The sequence below is a fragment of the Pavona decussata genome, unplaced genomic scaffold (genome assembly GCF_977016875.1).
Source record: "Pavona decussata unplaced genomic scaffold, jaPavDecu1.1 SCAFFOLD_59, whole genome shotgun sequence".
NCBI lineage: Eukaryota > Metazoa > Cnidaria > Anthozoa > Scleractinia > Agariciidae > Pavona > Pavona decussata.
The window spans coordinates 342,226-362,704 of record NW_028145481.1 but is presented as its reverse complement, the minus strand read 5'-3'; the positions used below and the strand labels follow the sequence as shown (position 1 = coordinate 362,704).

Here is a 20,479-nt window from a genome sequence, read left to right as displayed (position 1 = left end):
TAATCCCCATGAAATTCTATTGTTCTCTCTCTGAGTAGATCAACGATTGTAGTATTTAAGATGACAAAACAGAGACTTTAAGCATCGACGACGGGAACGGCAACGGCAACGGCGACGGAGAAACCGACGCCGTCATGAAAATGGCCTATTGGAAGCAGTTAAGCAGGCGCAATACGACGACAACTTTTCTCGAAGAGGATTAAATAGAGAGGGCGCTTACCATTCACCAAAAATTTTCCATTTGAATTTTCGGAAATTTCGGTCTCGTTAACAGCAGTAAAAATTCTTCATCGGTTATTTCATTATTTAAATCAATTTCTGACTTCTTTTAACGAAGACTTGATGGGTGCTTTCAATTCGACGAAATTTTTGAAAATTTCGGGTGGGAATCGAATGGAACAGCATCTTTTCCGGAAAAGATTTTCGAAAATTTAGGACAACCTTTTCAGCTGTTTCCGAAAAGTGGAAACCGACCGAGAATAAGCCCGTTCCATTCGAGAACGTGTTTGTCGGAGTGGAAGTTTTCCGATGTAAACAATTCAGACTATTTGATATATCCGAGATATATTTTTAGGTCGTGATAAAAATCACCGCTATAACTAGGAATAGCAACTAGATTAACATTAATTTACTTCAAATGTTCTGCATCGAAGGCTGGGATTTCAACAAACGCTTTTATAGCAGTGCGAGCACGCGTCAGAATTTCGTTATCTGTACATCTAAAAATTTGAACTGAAGACTACGATATCACACAGTGGTTTGTGGTTTGGATGTTATTTTTGAGCAACATAGACTGTTTATTTTTCTCCAGCTTAAATGTAAATTAAAAGTTCCAGTGTGTCTTTTTTTGAATAAGAAAAAGTAATGTTTAATACACTGATGTTAGAGAGAAACATCGATATTTAGTGTCAGACTCGCAAGTCATTTCTAATTTTGCAGGCATCTCGTCACTAGCTTTCTGTTTTGAAACAGCCGACTGATGAAGTTATTATAGTTTCGGAAAAAAATAAAACAAAAACTCAACGCGTACTTTTCCTACGGTATCCTTATTGCTAAGCGATATTAAAAATATCATTTTTTCGGGGCGAAACGGAGGTAAAATGTGTGAAATGTTACTCACGTTTTCGGGCAACGCCAAACGAAGCTTTCTACGTCGGGCCCCGGAACAGAACGTCTAGATATTTCCCGCCAGACATGCGCAATGTGACATTTGAGTTTTCCCTCACAATCTCACGTCGCCGTTCCCGTCGTCGATGCTTGAAGTCTCTAACAACTGTCTGGGGAAACCTTTTTGTCAGCAGGGAAAATATCAGGGGTAATATGATTAAACGCGCTAAATAAGCATGCTGAAATATTGCAGTGTGCAGGCTGCAATATTAAAAATATTGCCGTGTGCAGGCTACAATTTAAAAATATTGCAGCCTGTTTTAGGAAATTTAATGTATAAAGTGCACAAAAACTGATAGCTTACAACATTGTCAACAGTACCGTTTGCGTTTAACTCTCGTTCATTGCAACTTAATTTTTTGTTTCGAAGTGCCACTTCTCGCATTCTAAAGCTGTAATTGGCGTTCTAAATCTTTGCTCTATTTAAAAAAAAAAAACGCCGCCTTTAGAAGTCGATAAAGAATTTAAGCACTGGCAGAAACGTCCAAACGTTACACGACATTACCTTCGATTTCTGCAGAAATATCTCCTTTCGTAGAGCTCTGTGTAATAAATAATCCTTCCTCTTCCGACGAATCCATCGTCTTTCTAACCCACGTTGCCACTGAGTAAAATGACTGAATAGCCGTTTTCACCGTCAACTCTACTCATTTGAATTACAATGAAATCTAGCATGTATGTGAGGCAATCTCGGGCTATTTTGTAGTTTTAGCCCGAAATTGCCTCGCATCCACGTTGGATAACATTGTAATGTAAATGAGAAAAATCAACCGTGAAAAGGACTATTCTCTGGCTAAAAAGTATGCAACGCATATGCAAGTATGTATGCAAGTATGTCGGCAAAGTATGTAAGTAAGTATGTATGCAAGTATGTATGTATGTATGTATGTATGTATGTATGCATGCATGCATGCATGCATGCATGCATGCATGCATGCATGCATACATGTCTGTCTGTCTGTCTGTCTGTCTGTCTGTATGTATGTATGTATGCAAGTATGTATGCACGCCTTGCACGAATTAATTCCATCGTTAAAATTGTTTTGAACAACTATAACAGTGAGCTACAAAAACAACCCTCGGCAGCATTAAAATCGAAGATATATTCATCACAAACAAGGAACAATAGCAATGACCATCACAATTATCACACATACCTGTGACTAAACTCGCACGTACGTGGGACTAAAATCGAAGATCCAACACAGACACACAACAATAGCATTTCATGGGGACATTTTCTCTTGATGGGGATCAATAATTATAATAGATAATTACTTCCGCACATGGCATTATGAGAAATATTGCAGCCAGCTGAGGCCGTCAGTCAACTTCAGTTTAAAATTCCTGGAGCGCGGCGCGTGAGAGGAGCGCGTGACAAGCCGTTTAGACTGCAAGCAGTCCCTTTCTGGTCAGTCGGGATGGTGCGCTCACAGCGCAGCGAGACTGGAGCGAGGAGAAATAAACGAGAAGAGACTGTTAGTCTACTGTTCTTGCAATGTGCTGACACAAAGCAAACTTAGCTTCCAGAACCTGTGAGTGCAAAATTTAAAAATAAACCTCCAACTTACTAATTAAAATAATAAAAGTTTTCACCAGGAATGTATGATAGAAATAGACTACTTGGCATACTTGGAATACAGGCCTCACTCAAGCATGTTAAGGCATGGCTTATTCTTCACTTAAAACCCCCCACGAATTTGAAACTACCTATCTTTGAAATCAATGTTTTTTAAATCCCCAGGGTGGCCATAAGTTTGTAATTGACGTATTACAGCGATCTTAAGTTCCTTAAGACATAAGAATAGTGGTCACGTTTTTGATGACGTCACAATCGCGCTTAAAACTAATTGTCAGATGGGGTAAGAATGGTTCATTGTGACTCGAAGCTTTGCATGTGCAGTTGTAGCTTCTGTTGTATAGTAAGTGAATCTGTCCTGAATGGAATAGATTTTGGCTTTATTAAAATATTATTAGGAAGTTTAATAAGTCACGTGACCTATTTTGTTAAATAATCCGTTTACTAAATGTTGAGGTCAACCATTCAGGATAGATTGGTGTAAGGCATAACCAGACGGTAAGAGAAACGTTCTAATCGATATCCATCATATGTAAACTCGGCACCCCGTTTTCTATTTTTTGTTTGGGCAAAGAAACAATCATAACCGGTCACGTGACATATCTTTTCAAGACTTGAGGATAGAAGGATAGAAGTGAGTTAAGGTCATCAATTTCTGTGTCGCTGCCAAGTTTGGTGGTCTTTCAGTAAATTTCTGCAGAGTTATGATTGATTCTGTTTTTTACCCAGATAGGACCTTGAGCCATGCCTTAACATGCTTGAGCAGTAGTTCAAAGGGTGGATAATTTTGTCCACTGGATAGTTCGCTATCCAGCAGATAACATTAATTTTAATATATGTCCAAGATTTTCCCGATAGTCCTATAATAGGCCCTATCACGGTTTTCGACGCCATTTTGACGAGTAGGCAAACACGTCTGAAATAACAGTGTTTGTATGGAAATCCGATGTCAAATAATTTTCATAAAACATCGCTTCTGAAAAATTCATGAATTGGAAACTTTTAGCACCAGTTTAAAGATCTTAAGAAAACAAATTGGAGGGATGTAGCTGTGCTAGAAAGCGTCCAGTCGTGTTTTGAACTTTCCATACATTTGTCTGTATAGAACCAGCCGTGAACTGCTACCAGCCGTGAACTGCTACTAAAAATAGTTCGCGGGAAAAAATACAGAGAAATGTATGGAAAGTTCAAAACACGACTGGTCGCTTTCTGGCACAGCTACATCCCTCCAAATTTTTTTCTTAAAATCCTTTTACTAGTGCTAATAGTTTCCAATTCATGAATTTTGTAGAAGCGGCGTTTTATAAAAATTATTTGCCATCGGATTTCCATACAAACACTGTTATTTTTAATAGACGTGTTTGCCTACTAGTCAAAATGGCGTCGAAAACCGTGATAAGGCCTATTTGACAATAGAGTAGAAGCATATGTCAAGTTTAAGAATGGGATTATGTGGAAAGCTTGGCAAAGGCATTGGTTTGAGTACATTTCCTCCACTGGATAGTTTCTTTTCCTTTCCTCTTTTTCCTGCCTCTCCCCAAGCCCCCCTCCGCTCGTTTGTTACAGTTTTTTCGCGGTCGGCTATTTCGCTCGACCTCTCGACTATCCAGAAAGGGACTGCTTGCAGTCTACAAGCCGTTGCGGCACGTACACAGTTGCCGTAAACATCATGATGAACCTGGAGAAGTAGCTTCCTCTTTAAAAAAAAAAACCCGAATTCAAGACTAGAGTGCAAAAATCGATACCCTATTTATTAGCAAAATGGCTAAAATTGATACCCTATTTATGACCAAAACGGCTGAAAAACCTTACCCTTTGGGGCCGCACATACCTGTATAGCCGGGCTGCGAGCTGTGTCTCTTTTGTTAGAAAATCCTGGAAAATCTGAGGGGAAAAACGAAAAAAAACATCGGGTACGAGCCGCGAGTCACAAGTAGCGCGGGAGCTGAAAGGGCTTTGAAAATAGACTCCCCTGTTTTCGATTTTTTTTTTTTTTTTTTTTTTACTTTATGCTTCATTTTTACCCATTTTCTATATAAAAGTGAGGGTCCAGACGGGGTCCAAATGGGTGGGGGGAGGGGGAAGGGGGGGACCACGTTTTTCTACTCGCCCAAGGTCAATAAATCAGTTCGGCCTTTACATCCACAAACTTATTGCCAAAACCTTGGATTAAGTATTTTTGGTTATCTCTTTGATTTTTTTTTCGTCTATACTTCACCATGAGGAAATCCAAATACAGCATTACAAAGGAACCTCCTTCTTCCTGCTTAAGGTCACAAGCTCATCACTGTGCGAAAGGACACAACGCAGGCTGTACTACAATTTACCCCACGTGTACGTACCCAAAACGTTTTTCTTCGGGAGGGGGGTGGGTACGGCTACACGTAGGCTAAGGCTGTACCTGTAGACTCGAAGTATTTTTCATGTCTTCTTAGGCAATGGCAAAAAATACCCGAAAAAGCAACGAGATTGCTTATACTGCAAATTTCCTATTTACCTTGAACAAGGCAGGAAAGGCTAATTTGAAAAATGGTAGTAATTTGGAAGAAGGTTTATGAAACAGGGTAGACTTGCTCACAAGTCGAGCTTAGAGAGCGCGCAGCGCGAGAAGCGAACGAGCGAGTCTAGAAACAGGGCCGCTGTTTATGTATGCGCAATGCTCCCCTCCCCCGATCACATGACGAGAGTGCAAAAAAATTTCTTCGCGCCGGAACGCCGTCTTTGTTACTGGAGAGGTCGATCGACTATAAGTATTACACGCATTTTGTGTTCTTTTCCAACTTTCGACCTGTAGTGGGTAAAGTGTATGTTTTTAAACGGAGCCACAACGAGGAACAAGTCAACGGGATCGATCTGTTGTGGAATCGTCGCGCCTTTTGAAACTCAAACCTTTGAATCAGGCCCTGTTTGAGTAAACGAAGCCTTCTAACTCAAACTGAAGAACCCCAGGAATCAAACTAGTTTTTCAGAGAGGAATTATCGTTGCAAGTTTGATTTCATAGTGTTTTGAAAACAATCGAGGAACAGTACAATAAAGATGAGACGAGGGCAGTCGTTCGAGGAGAGAGAGAACTTGCTTCGTTCCGAAGATCGGCGCTATAAGTCGCTTGGCTCAGTTTACCAGAATAAGTGCAAGGTCTACAAACGGCGATGGTACATTTTGATCATATTTTCAATCGTTGCTTCGCTGAACAATTTAATTTGGAATACATGGGGACCGATTCAGGGTACTGCGCAAGTGGTGTTCGGTTGGGACAACACGACTATCACTCTCCTTGCCGATTGGGGCCCAATTTCATTTGTTGTCGCAGTTGTGCCGATGTGTTGGCTTATGGACATGAAAGGTAAGCATAAATACGGCTTCTTAAATCCTGTTTTTAAATCGTTTTCCTGGTTGATTTCGCTACCTGTGTTGCGTGCAGGAAAGCTGTCCCGTGTGCACATTAGGCCAAAAGGTCCGCGCTTGGTTAAGTTAACTTTTATAACCTCAGCACGCCTTTTACCAGTGAATTTCTGTTGTTAATTCACTCACTGTGGTCTTAGTTAAAATATATCTTCTTTTGATTGATTTTTGCAACAATACTCGTTTTCTGCAACTAGACTCTATAATATTACACACAGAATGTTGGCCCACAACTCCGCCCTCCCTACACCACGACCGAAGCTCACGTGAATGGTGGGTGAGCGGCTCTCTGTGCATATGTTAGAGGTCTCAGGCACAAAGTAAGATTTCTAGATGAGCCAGATTAAAAGAAGCAGGCATGTGTTTCTTAAACTCCTGAAAACACTTTGCACCCAAAAAACTATTTTACACATGCACAAAATTCATTACTAAAAATTCAACTTTTGATAAATTATCAAAGTTGAATATATTTTAAAAGTGTAAACATTTTACATTTAATGGCCCATGTAAACGGTTCCCCATTTGACCAACATTCATTCAATAAAAGTTGAACAGATGTTGGGCAAAGGTTGGACAAATATTGACCGGAGTGTTCAAATGGCTTTAACGCCATTCAACATTTTCGAGAGCAAAGGAAAAGTTGAATTGATGTTGAATAAAAGTTTAAACCAATTTATACATGTATTTGATTCAACATGCTTTCAACAAGTTTTCAACATTTTTTACACTTTCAACAATGTTGAACAACCTGTTTAAATGCCCCCCTACGTTTGGTTCAACAAAATGTCGAATATATGTCGAAGCAAACGTTGAAACCATTAAGTTTCCAAGATTAAGAAACACATTGAGTCAGTTCGTAGAGAAGACAGCTGGCAATCTATGGAAATGTGATAAGAAAATTACTTTTCCAGCCTGAAAGCTCTTCGGGAGCTTTAAGACTTTGAGAAATGTACACCTGGTCATGGATGCAACGTTTGTAAATTCTATTACACCTTGGAAGCCAAAAGAACAAAGGAAATGTTTAATTGTTGTCTTGTTTTATTGATCTGCAGGTTTACGAATAGCAGTCTTGAGTGCTGTTTTCTTTGAGTTCATTGGAGCTGGTCTCCGCTGTATACCTTTGAACAACCTATCACTTGAAACCTGGTTTATTCACTGTGGACAGTTCATAACTGGAATTGGAGGCCCCATCGCCATGGCAGCAGCTCCAATGGTTTCCGCAGCTTGGTTTCTTCCTGAGCAACGTACTACAGCCACGGCGATCTCTTCTCTGGCGTGTTACAGTGGAACAGCATTGTCATTCGTGATTGGACCACTTTTAGTTCCAGATGTGTTAAATTATGTTAATGAAACTGAATTAAAAAATGCGACTACTGAACACGGGATCTCTTTCATAGAACTGAGACAATATTTCAACCAGGCAGAAAGAGCCTTTTTTAAGAGTAAAATAATGAATCTTATGAACATTGAGCTTGCCGTGACTACTTTAGCAATGCTCTGCGTTATCGTCCATTTTCCTGAGAAGCCTAAATTACCTCCCAGTGTCACAGCTGCCATTGGTCGTTTGGAGTTCAAAGTTGGTGCCAAGAGCCTGCTGAAGAACGCACAATTTTGGCTGCTTGTTTTCATTTATGGGATCGGTACAGGAGTGTATGGTGGATGGTGTTCCATTTTAGATCTAAATCTGTCACAGTTTAAAATTTCACAGAATACTGCTGGTTGGTTGGGTTTTGGAGCTGTGGTAGCTGGATCTGTCTCAGGAATTTCCTTATCAATGTGAGTACCTTATAAGTAAAGGTTTGGTTATACATAGACAAGTAAAGATAAACGATAAAAAGGAACAACGTTTCGGGGTCGTCATGACGCCATTATCAAGTTCGAAGTGATAGAAATAGTTGAAGTCAATGTCAGAAATAGTTCACCAAAAAAATTAACATAATGTCTGAATATATAATGTCACGTAAATAGTTTAGCTTGAATTGAGTCCGATTGGATATTGAGAGATGGTGTTAACTCTCTAATTAGCAACATTTCGTAAACTAAGCAATCGAACTTATTCATGCACTTCTTAAGGACAGAAAAATTTCTGTCAAGGTCTTTGGGGACATTACGGTGTTCATTAAGAAGGTGCTTGCCAATGGAAGAAGATTGGTATTTATGCTCTACCACGCGCTGGTGTAAATGCCGAAGTGTAAACCCTACATAACTTGCATCACACAAGTCACATTGATATTTATAAACAACACAATTCTGATTTACAATAGATGGTTTTCTCTCCTTTATCTTTTATCCATTGAAGAAACCCTAGAGCTTGCAGGAAAAATGCCTCCTTTTTACAAGAGGTACGTCGACGATACTCTGACAATAATGCCGGACACAAAATCAGCGGCTAATTTTCTCCAGGTTCTTAACAATTGCCACACATCTGTGAAGTTCACCATGGAAACAGAGGTTAATGGTCTGCTACCCTTTCTTGGAATGCAGCTCCTTAACAGAGCTCCCCAAATTGAGACCAAGGTCTACATAAAACCTACTAACACGAGTCTTTTGCTTCACTACCAAAGTCACGTTGATATGCGCTATAAACGAGGGCTTTTGAGAACCATGCTTGATCGTGCGTATCGCTTATCATCGTGTTGGTCGTACTTCTCTGAAGAATGTGACCGTTTGAAAGCTGTGTTCATCCGGTTGAAATACCCACAACAACTTATCAACACCACCGTTAGGAGTTTTGTAGCCTCTAAGGCTGAAGGCGCTCAACCAATACCTGCCCCAAGAGACAGTCCAACTGTCCGAATAGTCCTGCCTTTCAAAGATCAGGCTTCTGCTGACCTGTTACACAAACAGCTCAAAGATCTTAGCCAGAAGATTGACACAGTCATCCAACCGATTTTTGGTGGTAACAAAATCCAACAAGAACTAAAGATAAAGGAGAGAAAACCATCTATTGTAAATCAGAATTGTGTTGTTTATAAACATCAATGTGACTTGTGTGATGCAAGTTATGTAGGGTTTACACTTCGGCATTTACACCAGCGCGTGGTAGAGCATAAATACCAATCTTCTTCCATTGGCAAGCACCTTCTTAATGAACACCGTAATGTCCCCAAAGACCTTGACAGAAATTTTTCTGTCCTTAAGAAGTGCATGAATAAGTTCGATTGCTTAGTTTACGAAATGTTGCTAATTAGAGAGTTAACACCATCTCTCAATATCCAATCGGACTCAATTCAAGCTAAACTATTTACGTGACATTATATATTCAGACATTATGTTAATTTTTTTGGTGAACTATTTCTGACATTGACTTCAACTATTTCTATCACTTCGAACTTGATAATGGCGTCATGACGACCCCGAAACGTTGTTCCTTTTTATCGTTTATCTTTACTTGTCTAATGTGAGTACCAATACCAGTTTTTAATGTGCATACTGTAGCAGTGTATCAATTTTGAGGCGGCCGCTTTTGATAGGCACACTACCCTCCCATCCTCCCAAATGAGCTCCTTTAATAAATTACCCTTTTGTCAAGGGTGCCATTAATTAAGCTGTAGCGAAGTTTGATTCACAGTGGAATTGGCAGTCTTCTGTGCCTGCCATCGTCTTGTTCACTTTCAAACTTTGAGTAGCAGATCATCTTCATGGTCATTACCATCTTTAATAGCCAGTTTCTGTCTAGTAACGACAGATCTGATTGAAACAGATGTCCCTATATCAATAAGCTTGGGATCCCTTCGTATAGACAGTCATATTTGATTAAATTCTGTGTGACAGAAATGAGGTGAATTACATGATCACACATTCAATCATGTACAGCTGTAGCAGGATTTTCTCAAAGTCCTTTGCTGCTCATTTCAAGTCTCAGAGGCCCTATGGCCGATTAGATAAAGCATCTTAATAAGATAAGTGTTAGTTTTCTGCAGACCTTTCCTGCATTGTGAAGGATTTTCTTGAGTGCTTAATGGATCACTCAGCTGAAGGAGGTTTATTGAGAATGAAGCAACAACTGTGGAAAACACCCAGTTATCTTTTAAGATGCTTTATGCAACCGGACCTTGGGTAATACACTTTTTTGCTCCCCAAAGTGTATCATGCCTTGTTTTTTTCCCTTCCCCAGAGGAAAATCATAAGCTTGACTAGTGGGCAAGTCTGGTATTGAATTGTGACACTGCAAGTTTACTGTTAACCACTGACTAGTGCAAAACCCAATTTAGGTTGAATGTCCCTGTAGTAGCCACCCTTTGATAGATACAATTCTTGCTGGCTGTTGAGTTGAAGTTCAATGGAATAATGATTTTTTTGAATTTGTTAGGGAAACTTAATTTGGTTTGAACAATCAGCAGTTCCAAAGGTCGGAGGTAAAAATCTGACCAAAGCAAATCGAAGCGAAACAACTTTTGGTTTGAAGAATTGGGAGTTTTGAACAATCAAGATTCCACTGTAACTCAGAAAGGTTGAACTCAAGATTTACTGTAAAATAGTATAACCTCCAAATTATTTGGTTTATCTTCCCTGCAGCCCTCTCAACATGTACTTATAGGTAACATAATGAGCTTAGTCCAAAGGGGTCTTGGGAAAAATTTACTGTGAACAAAGTGACAAAAAATACATTATTCGCTTGCAAATAAAATTTTATGCAGCAATTGAAACTCTATTTTAATTCCTTCGTAATGTTGATTGAGGTTGGGAACATGGAATCGAGGGTATTGATTTGACATTTGAATCCAAGATGGCGTTTACTACTAATGTCGTAGTTAAGGAGCGTCGTATAATGGCTGGCGCGTTCATGATCTCGTCGACACACAACTTTTTCATCGACTTTGTCACAGGTAAGTTTTTCTCTTCATGTTTTTTGGTTATTTAACCTCTGAATTGTGCTGAGTCAATCGTTTATTCGCATCAAGCCCACCATTACAATGCATACCTTTTCAGTGTTCGATATATGTTGTTGTTTACATGTCGTCTTTTGGCAAAAATTCTTTGCCAGAGTCACAGCGCTTTGAGGTTGATTTGGCTCGACGGGTTGAGCTTATAAAAAATTATTTCCTTTCAGTCCAAATGGCTTTGTGTGTCCCCAAGGCAATGATCCTTGGTCATTCTTTTGTAAGACGACTCCATTGTGACTTGGAGAGGCAATTTGATGGCCGAGCCAAAAAAGATTTCGATCTCAGCACAGTCAATGTCCGGCTGTTTGGTACAGGAGGAAGAACGGTGGCGAAAATTAACAATTTCGACCTGAAAACTGTCGCCCGTTTCTCGCCAGATGTGGTGATTCTGGAAATAGGCACCAACGATCTCAGCAAAAAACCACCAGAAACGGTCGGATCCGAAATTGACAATTTGGCAGTTAAATTGATCAACGACTTTTCCGTTAGAGTTGTCGGCATATGCAGTGTGATTCCGCGGGCGGACCAAAATTTTAGTGACAAGGCAGAATTGTTGAATCGGTATTTAAGTGTTGTGGTTGACAATCCAAGGGTTTTTACATGGCGTTATAAGCGTTTATATGCACCCGGGCATTCGGTGCTGTCCGATGATGGGGTTCATTTGAATCCCCATGGGCAGTACCTTCTTTATAGAAGTTACAGAGGTGCAGTTTTAAAGGCTTTAAAAATTTTGAATCAGTTGGAATGAACAATGTTACTTGTGTGACACTGACGGTCCTTCAATTTGCTATCTACTGCTTTGTTTGATACGGTGCACAATTAATATTTACACTACCTCTGATATACTTGATGCTAATAAATGAACTTGTTTGTAAAATTAATGTCTTTTCCTGTCCAAAAAAAAGTTGTGTGCATATTATGTTGTAATCAATCTACTGGTATGGTCTTCTTTATTATTCTTACCAGAGATAGTTGGAATGGCTTTGATGACATTTAATAGGGACTGGCATATTATGTTTCAACCACATAGTATCTGCCAGGCCATTTTCCTGTTGTCAAGTCTAGTGCTATCATTTACTTATTGTATGCCTGAGCTTTCTGTGCATGGATGTATATTGACCAATCTACTGATTTGGTCTTTTTGGCTCCAACCAGAGTTTGTTGGAATGATTTTGATGGCGTAACAGGGAAAGGCAATTTTTATAATGTTTGGCGACATGTGAGGACAGCCAAGCCATCCCTGCCATAGTTCATGTTCTTTGTTTGTGTATGTATTTCTATAGACCGATCTACTGGTTTGGTCTGTGTTTTTGTTTCCAACCAGAGTTTGTTGGAACGATTTTGATGGCATAATAGGGACAGGCAATTTTAATATGTATCGGCGACATGTGTGGTCAGCCAAGCCATCCCTGCCATAGTTCATGTTTTCTGTTCCTGTTGTTTGGTTCATGTAAAGGATTTACATTGTTGCTCATTGTTGTTTTGTTGAACATATCATGCCATTGTGCACTTGTCTAATACCACTGACCAATCCACCAGTATGATTTGGTCTTTCCTGATTTTCTACCCTGAAGATGCTGTTCATTTTGATTATTGTATGATATTGTGGAGCATTGTTGACACTTCTATGTGTTCCTGTTTCCGTATATTGTATTATACTGTATTGTCACATCCTTTTGGTTAGAAAATGATTTTTATCGGATAATTTAATTTTATCACTTTCAACTTTATACTGGTTTTAGTTCTTTGTTTATTCCAGCATGTCTCGTCGAGTGTCCTCCAGGGTGAAGCGAAAGTCCTCCATTTTGGATGACTCAGCATACCAAACTGCAAGTCGCCGGAGGCGAGTAGCTGAGCCACATGAGGGTCCTGCTCCACACCAGGAACCAGGTGTACGTGTAGAGGAGCTGGTTGAGAGAGTAACTAATGCAGTTTTGGCAAAATTACAAACCCAAAATGTAAATAATACCACAGGTAATGGTAGCCTTTCATTACCTGCAACAGCACCAGCTGTACAGGGGTCAGTTGTTGTTGAAGCGGTATGTAATCCAACTCATAGCCAAAATAGGACTGAGAATAATCCAGGTACTGCTAGTAGTTCATTAGAGCAGGGTACAACACCAGCAGCAACTGTACAGGGGTCAATTACTGCTGTGTTGGATAACTTGGCAGGTAAGACTAGCGCAATCTCTCAGCCACAGGATATTTTTGTGTCGTCAGACATCCCCATCAACATGAATGTTTCTGATAGACTCAAGACCAAAATATGGTCCCAAGAATATGTTGAGTTTGGCTTGCTCTTAAATAATAAAAAAGAGCATTCCAGTTTTCATCTCTGTCTTTCCAATGACACAGCATCATCAACAGGCCAACCTATCATTACATTGGAGCCAAATCAAAAGTCCAAGCACATCAATTCAATTGATATGTGGATTACCGCTTACCAAATTTTTGTGGGTGTCTACACCCAGAAATATCCTTTAGAAGCCCCTGCTTTAATGAAATATGGTGACATTGTTCAGGATTTGGCAGCAAGAGGATACAATTGGCGTTATTATGATGAAAACTTTCGCTATCTGCGACAAAAAGAACCCAAAGCATATCCTTGGGGTACTGTGCATTGGGAGTTGTGGATTAGTTCGCAACCACCCAGAAACATTTTCCCCCCGATAAGGAAGATTGATGAGTCCAAAACAGGATTCAGAGTACCAAAGGGTTACTGTTGGAAATACCATAAAGGCCAAAAATGTGTTGGGTGTAATTTTAAACATTCCTGTCCATTGTGTGAAAAGAATCACCAAATGATGAGCTGCCACAATTTTCGTCTCTCCAAGGGAAAACCTGTTGTTGCCAATCCCGCTGCTCTCAACACCAGTAAAGGTAAACAGACTTGAGTTTTTGCTTAAAGGATACGATTTTCAAAAGAGAAATTTTATACTTGACGGATTTAAATATGGTTTTCACCTTTTTTCTGTTGGTCAAAGTAAACCTTATGAATCCCCTAATTTGTTATCTGCTAAACAACAGCCTCTTGTAGTTGATCAAAAATTAGCTAAAGAGCTGGCCACCCATAGGTTTGCTGGACTCTTCGATACACCACCTTTCCCTATTTTCAGAGTATCGCCCTTGGGTCTTGTACCCAAGAAAACCCCAGGGGATTTTCGCATGATCCATCATTTGTCATATCCGAGAGGTAAATCAGTAAATGATGGCATTTCACATGAACATTCCAGTGTTCACTATGCTAATATTGACATGGCTATCACACGAATAAAACAGTCAGGTGTTGGTTCCTATTTGGCAAAAACAGATATCAAAAGTGCTTTCAGAATTCTACCTGTCAACCCTCAAGATTATCATCTGTTGGGTATAAAGTGGAATGGTCAATATTATTATGACAAATGCATGCCTATGGGGTGTGCCAGTTCTTGCAAAACATTTGAGACTTTTAGTACCGCTATAGAGTGGATTGCACAGGATAAGCTTAGTATAGCTAACCTCATTCACTTGTTGGATGACTTTCTCCTCATTCAGCCAACAGAAGATCAATGTTCGTTAAGTCTTCGCCTGTTCTTGGATTTATGTGATTTTTTGGGCATTCCCATGGCACCAGAGAAAACATTTGGCCCTTCTACTATTTTGACTTTTGCTGGTGTTGAACTGGACACTATTTGCTGTGAATCACGCCTACCTGAAGATAAGTTATTAAAATGCCAACAGTTGATTGACAACTTTCTAGGAAAGAAGAAGGCAACACTGAGAGAGTTGCAGACACTTATTGGATTACTTAATTTTGCTTGTTCAGTTGTTGTACCAGGTCGTTCATTTTTAAGACGACTCATTGATTTAACAATTGGGCTCAAAAAACCAAGTCATTTTGTTCGTGTTTCGAAGGAGGTTAAGGCTGATTTATTCACATGGCAACAATTTTTTAAGGATTACAATGGTAAATCGTTTTTTCTTAATGAGCAATGGGAAGATAGTGAGAGCCTGCAGTTATTTACTGATGCAGCAGGTGCACATGGTTTTGGAGCTGTATTTGGTACACACTGGTGCTATGGTGAATGGCCAAAAACATGGATTGGTCTGAATATTGCAATCCTTGAGTTTTATCCAATTGTTCTGAGTTTAATTTTGTGGGGTGGCCATATTCGGAACAAGCGTATCACATTTTTTACTGATAACGAGGCTTTAGTTCACGTGATAAATAAGTCCACTTGCAAGGATAAATATTTAATGACTTTTGTTCGTAAACTTGTGCTAGTTTGTTTGAGGCAGAATATTTTATTCAAAGCCCAACACATTCCAGGTTTTAAGAACGTTCTTCCCGATGCACTGTCTCGTCTGCAGATCTCACGTTTCAAGACACTAGCCCCAGCTTACATGGATTCAGCGCCAACAATCATTCCATCGCATCTTCTCCCTGTAAATTGGCATCTGTAGTCCATGAGCTTCTATCAGCTAGTTTGCAGAAGTCTTCGGTTCCGACATACCTAGGGCATGGAAACTTTATGAAGAATTTCAATTAAGTGTCTATAACAACTCATATATTTCATTACCCATTTTGCCAGCGACATTGGCCTTGTTTGTTGCATATTTATTTGACAATAAATATGCTTCTTCTACTGTAAATACTTACGTTTCTGCCCTTGGGTATTACCATCGTTTAGCTGGTGTTCAGGATCCCACTAAAACTTTTTACATCATAGAGATGCTTAAAGGGTATGGTAAAATTAGTCCCGAGCTGGACTCAAGATTACCAATTACACTTCCCATTTTAGTTCGCATTATACAAGCTTCCAATAGTTTTTGTGTTTCTCATTATCAATCATCTATGTTTAAAGCGATGTGTTCTTTAGCATTTTTTGCATTCCTTCGCATTGGCGAAATCACAGTGTCAAATCGACAAGGTGTCAATAACAACCTTTTACAGCTAGGACAAGTCTCTAGGCAATGCTGTGAAAGCGGCAATGAACTTTCCTTGGTAATTACATTCACAAACTATAAACATAATTACAATCAAAATCCTTTTTCTATTGTTTTGAGGAGGCAACTTCATGCTTGTCCTGTTCAATCATTATTGGATTATTTTTCTGTTCGGGGCATCGCAAGCGGCCCCCTTTTTATTAATCCAGATGGGTCCCCAGTTTTGAGAAGTGAGTTCAGTAAGATGCTTTGTTCGATTCTTCAGTTGTGCCATTTAGACCCAAAGAGGTATAAAGGACACAGCTTTAGAATAGGTGCAGCTACTTATGCAGCTGAGCAAGGAATTTCTGATGCCCAAATTAGACAAATGGGTAGATGGAAATCTGATGCTTTTAAAAAATATATCAGGATATCTTCCCTGCAATCTGTTTCTTAACTCTATTTGCTAGGGGGTTTGATGTTGTTGCTTGCAGGGGCGGCACAACCTTGACCCCACACGTATCATTAAGGGTACTTTTGCCATATATTTCTGGTAATACCTCTTATTAATTTTGTCGGAATGCAATTTGTGCTGGGGTGGGGCGTGCCCCTTCCTTTGCAGGGGCTTTGGCGGTTTATTGCCCTCACCTTCGTAGGCAATACATATTTAACAAAAGTTTATATTCTTATTTATATTGGATATTTGGAACTTAATAAAGCGGCTATGTGATAAATTTCACATAGCCATTTTTTCTCCATTAAGTTGTTTGTATTGCCTTTACGAACAGAGCACAGCACTTATTGCATTCCGATTAGGCCTGCCCTTCTGTGGGGGAAATTGAAGCATAAATACATTATTTGCTTGCAAATAAAATTTTATGCAGCAATTGAAACTCTATTTTAATTCCTTCATAATGTTGATTGAGGTTGGGAACATGGAATCGAGGGTATTGATTTGAAATTTGAATCCAAGATGGCGTTTACTACTAATGTCGTAGTTAAGGAGCGTCGTATAATGGCTGGCGCGTTCATGATCTCGTTGACACACAACTTTTTCATCGACCCTCCTCCTCCCCATTCCTGCCTCTTCTTTGTACTAAGATAATTATCATATATATTAGCGGTTTATTGCCCTCACCTTTGTAGGCAATACATATTTAACAAAAGTTTATATTCTTATTTATATTGGATATTTGGAACTTAATAAAGCAGCTATGTGATAAATTTCACATAGCCATTTTTTCTCCATTAAGTTGTTTGTATTGCCTTTACGAACAGAGCACAGCACTTATTGCATTCCGATTGGGCCTGCCCTTCTGTGGGGGAAATTGAAGCATAAAATTAATTAACTAAAAGTAAGAGAACTTAAAAAGACAATGATTTATTATTGTCTTACGGCAGCAATGTTGCCAGCTGCTATTACATTTTGAGAGGGTTGTTTCCTGTACAAAAAAAATTTAAAAATTATTGAAAGTCATCTCGATTGTTTTTTGTCACAGATTTGCCGACCACTTTGCGAGTTACATGAAGCTTATTGTGATAGCACTCCTGGTTGGTGCGACAGCATCACTTACAATATTCACTCTGATCTGTGCTGGTGTTCTTCCATACTCAAAAGTTGTCCTCTACCTCACAAGTATCTTAGGGGGATTCTTTGTCAATGGAACTATCCCGTTGTTCTTTGAATTGGCTATGGAATCTACATATCCTGTTGCTGAGGGAATCACATCAGGATTTCTAACCTTCTCCAATAATTTTTTGCAAATTGTGTTTTACATCTTCCCAATGATTCCTAATTTCGGATTGAAGTGGATCAACTGGTGCGCATTTGTGACCACTGCCATCTGTATTCCACTGTTGATGATTTGGCGACAAAGGCGATACCGCTCTTCAGTTGATGAGAAGCCTGACAGCTACGTCCCAGCACCCCACAACCGGGAAATGAATAGTGAGACTAATTATGGTAGTGCCAGCTCTAGTGTAAACAATTTTCTTCCAAATTCGTCAATGCAAACAGCACGTCACGACTCTGATGTTTCACTTCCCAAAGTATAATAATATTTGCATTGTTTTAAATGTAAAGAAGGGCAAAGCCTTGAATCATAAGTAGTACTGAGCTAAATTAACCACAGGGCTTTCATTAAGCTTTGGAGAAGCTGTCTCCACCAGAAACGTTAGCCTCACATTTTTCAAGTTTCAGTCCATTCCGACCTACTCCGTCTCTAGGCACTAATCAACAGTTTTATTGCACTGGGGTGATAATTTATAACAAAACTAGACATTTTTTGTTTGTTTCTGTTGACAGACAAACATTTTTGGGTTTTTAAATGCCATCAAATTTGTGTGATACTACCTCTTTAAATTAAAGGATTAAGTGGCTAGGTATCTTCACTGTCTTCTACTAATTAATGGCAGCCCTGAACAGCTATTAAATTTGAATCTTCCATTTATTGTCATTCATTCACCATTAAATTAAGTAAGAATTCTCAGCATGTCGTGAATACAGTTGGCTAATGGGTTTGACTAAACCCTTTTGCTGATAACATAAGCCATTTTCTTTTGTATAATCCTACTTATTTAGGATAAATATTAGCCATTTACTGCACAAAAATTTTTTAAAACAGTTAACTTCACGTTGTCCTATTTTGAAATAATTGGTTGTTATTGGACTTCCAGCAACCAAATTTTATCTGGCAGTCAGAAGATTTTTTTTAATTCAAGGGTTTCCAAATGAAGGACAAACATGTAATCCCATCCAATTTGGGACAGGACTGCAAAAGTGTAAAGGTGCTTTCATGTGCGAGTTGGCAAATGCTAGTTGGTGTTTGTGAACGCGATGACAACAGTTGGCAAGGATGTTGGTGACTATAAGAAATAGTTTCTAATCCTGCTCACTCTATCAAGAATGTCTTTGGGTTCACAAACTCACTTTTGATGGGAGAATACTTGCCAAATGTGTTGTTAACTTGCAAAACCTAAGAGATGAATTTACGTAGAACTGTCATCAAACTAAGGCTTAGTGATAATGTGAAATTTCTGGATGTTTGTTGTGTGAAAACACACCAATGTTTTGGAGTTTGCCAGCTTCAGTTCATCATGTAATAATATTATGGAGGGTGTAAGTTTCTATAATATTGGTTGGTGCTTTAAGGTGACTCGACCCAGTTATTTTTTGGCGGTACCACCCTATTTTGAAGCTCTCTGGTATCCCCACCTTTACTTTTATCGTAAATGTAACACATAGAATGGATAACATATAGATCAATCTACAAGATAGCAAAAAAAAATTGGCGATCGGAGTAAATGTCACGTTGTTATAGTGCCACGCCCCTTTGAGGTCTGAGTCGAAATTCTGCTGTTGCCGGCTTTTTTTCGTAGAAATCTCTCGGCTCCACATAGTGCGCATTAGTGCCTTGCGCGGAACAGAGTTTCAACAAAATCACAAAGACCCAATTCGAGAAATTTAGCGCTTTCCAAATTTAGGTCATAATTTATGTAAAAATGATAACCAAACTTTAAACGATTATATCTTATAAACTATAAGATTTATTCCTTTATTTTGGGGATCTTTATAACAGGTGGGCCCTTGCAAGTCAGCAGAAAGCTTTAGGGTCTTGTAAATGTGCGCGATTTCGAGCAATGCAAACATATAGAAATTATAGTTTTAGCTATTTGTTGACGCTTGTCAACGTTTCAGAGTCCTCCTCACAAAAAAAGCATTTTAAAAATTCGTAGTTTTTTTTCCTTCAAATTTTTTCAGGGCTACAATTAATTAACTAACCACCCGGATTCTGAATTTCATGGTCATTGAAAAACTGTGACATTATCTTCTGTAAGCCCAAACTTGAGTAAACATTGAAGATTTTTAACGTTTTGGCTGAGATTGTGCTTTGGGAGTTTTCTAATGTTTCGAGTCTGTCATGATACAGCATTCTTGGTCAGCACACGTGCAATGACCACGCTTGTCTGACTTCCGAATGCACTCATTGGACATTTAACGCGTGCTTAACAAGAATGATGTATCATGACAGACTCGAAACAATAGAAAATTCCCAAAGCACAAACTCAGCCAAAACGCTAAAAATCTTCAATGTTTACTCAAGTTTGGGCTTATAGAAGATAATGTCACAGTTTTTCAATGACCATCCCATTTAGAATCCCGGTAGTTAGTCAATCAATTGTGGCCCTGAAAAAATTTGAAGGAAAAAAAACTACGCGGGAGCTGAAAGGGCTTTAAAAATAGGCTCCCTTGTTTTCGATTTTTTTTTTTACTTTATACTTCATTTTTACCCATTTTCTATAGAAAACTGAGGGTCCAGATGGGGTCCAAATGGGCGGGGGGAAGGGGGGGGACCACGTTTTGTACCGGGCCTGAGGGCGTATAAGGCCCGATTCATACGTCGAACTTTACATGAGCCGAACCTAATCATTTGGTTCGGCGCATGTAAACATCGACGTATGAATCAGTTAGGATCGATAGATTTGTATTTGGGTCGACCCGCCGTTCTATTCGACTGCGCCAGTCGAATAGAACGGCAG

General features: G+C 39.2%; 2 protein-coding genes across 2 annotated transcripts; both read left to right on the top strand.

Annotated features, from left to right (window-relative positions):
• The first annotated feature begins 5,423 nt into the window (after positions 1-5,423).
• On the top strand, positions 5,424-17,618 carry LOC146479276 (uncharacterized). The gene is made up of 4 exons (XM_085110911.1): positions 5,424-6,090; positions 7,202-7,925; positions 12,795-13,915; positions 17,440-17,618. Exons 1-4 carry the CDS (start codon positions 5,784-5,786, stop codon positions 17,466-17,468), a joined length of 2,181 nt encoding a protein of 726 aa, XP_084967037.1. The 5' UTR covers positions 5,424-5,783; the 3' UTR covers positions 17,469-17,618.
• Positions 7,939-12,800, top strand: LOC146479277 (uncharacterized). The gene has a single exon (XM_085110912.1). The coding sequence runs from the start codon at positions 8,331-8,333 to the stop codon at positions 9,399-9,401; it is 1,071 nt and encodes a 356-aa protein (XP_084967038.1). The 5' UTR covers positions 7,939-8,330; the 3' UTR covers positions 9,402-12,800.
• Positions 17,619-20,479: the final 2,861 nt, after the last annotated feature.

Coding starts and splice junctions, on each gene's coding strand:
- LOC146479276 (XM_085110911.1), top strand. CDS start 5,784: ATGAGACGAGGGCAGTCGTTCGAGGAGAGAGAGAACTTGCTTCGTTCC. Junction 6,091..7,201: donor TTGGCTTATGGACATGAAAG/GTAAGCATAAAT, acceptor ATTGATCTGCAG/GTTTACGAATAGCAGTCTTG. Junction 13,916..17,439: donor TGCTCTCAACACCAGTAAAG/GTAAACAGACTT, acceptor TTTTTGTCACAG/ATTTGCCGACCACTTTGCGA.
- LOC146479277 (XM_085110912.1), top strand. CDS start 8,331: ATGCCGAAGTGTAAACCCTACATAACTTGCATCACACAAGTCACATTG.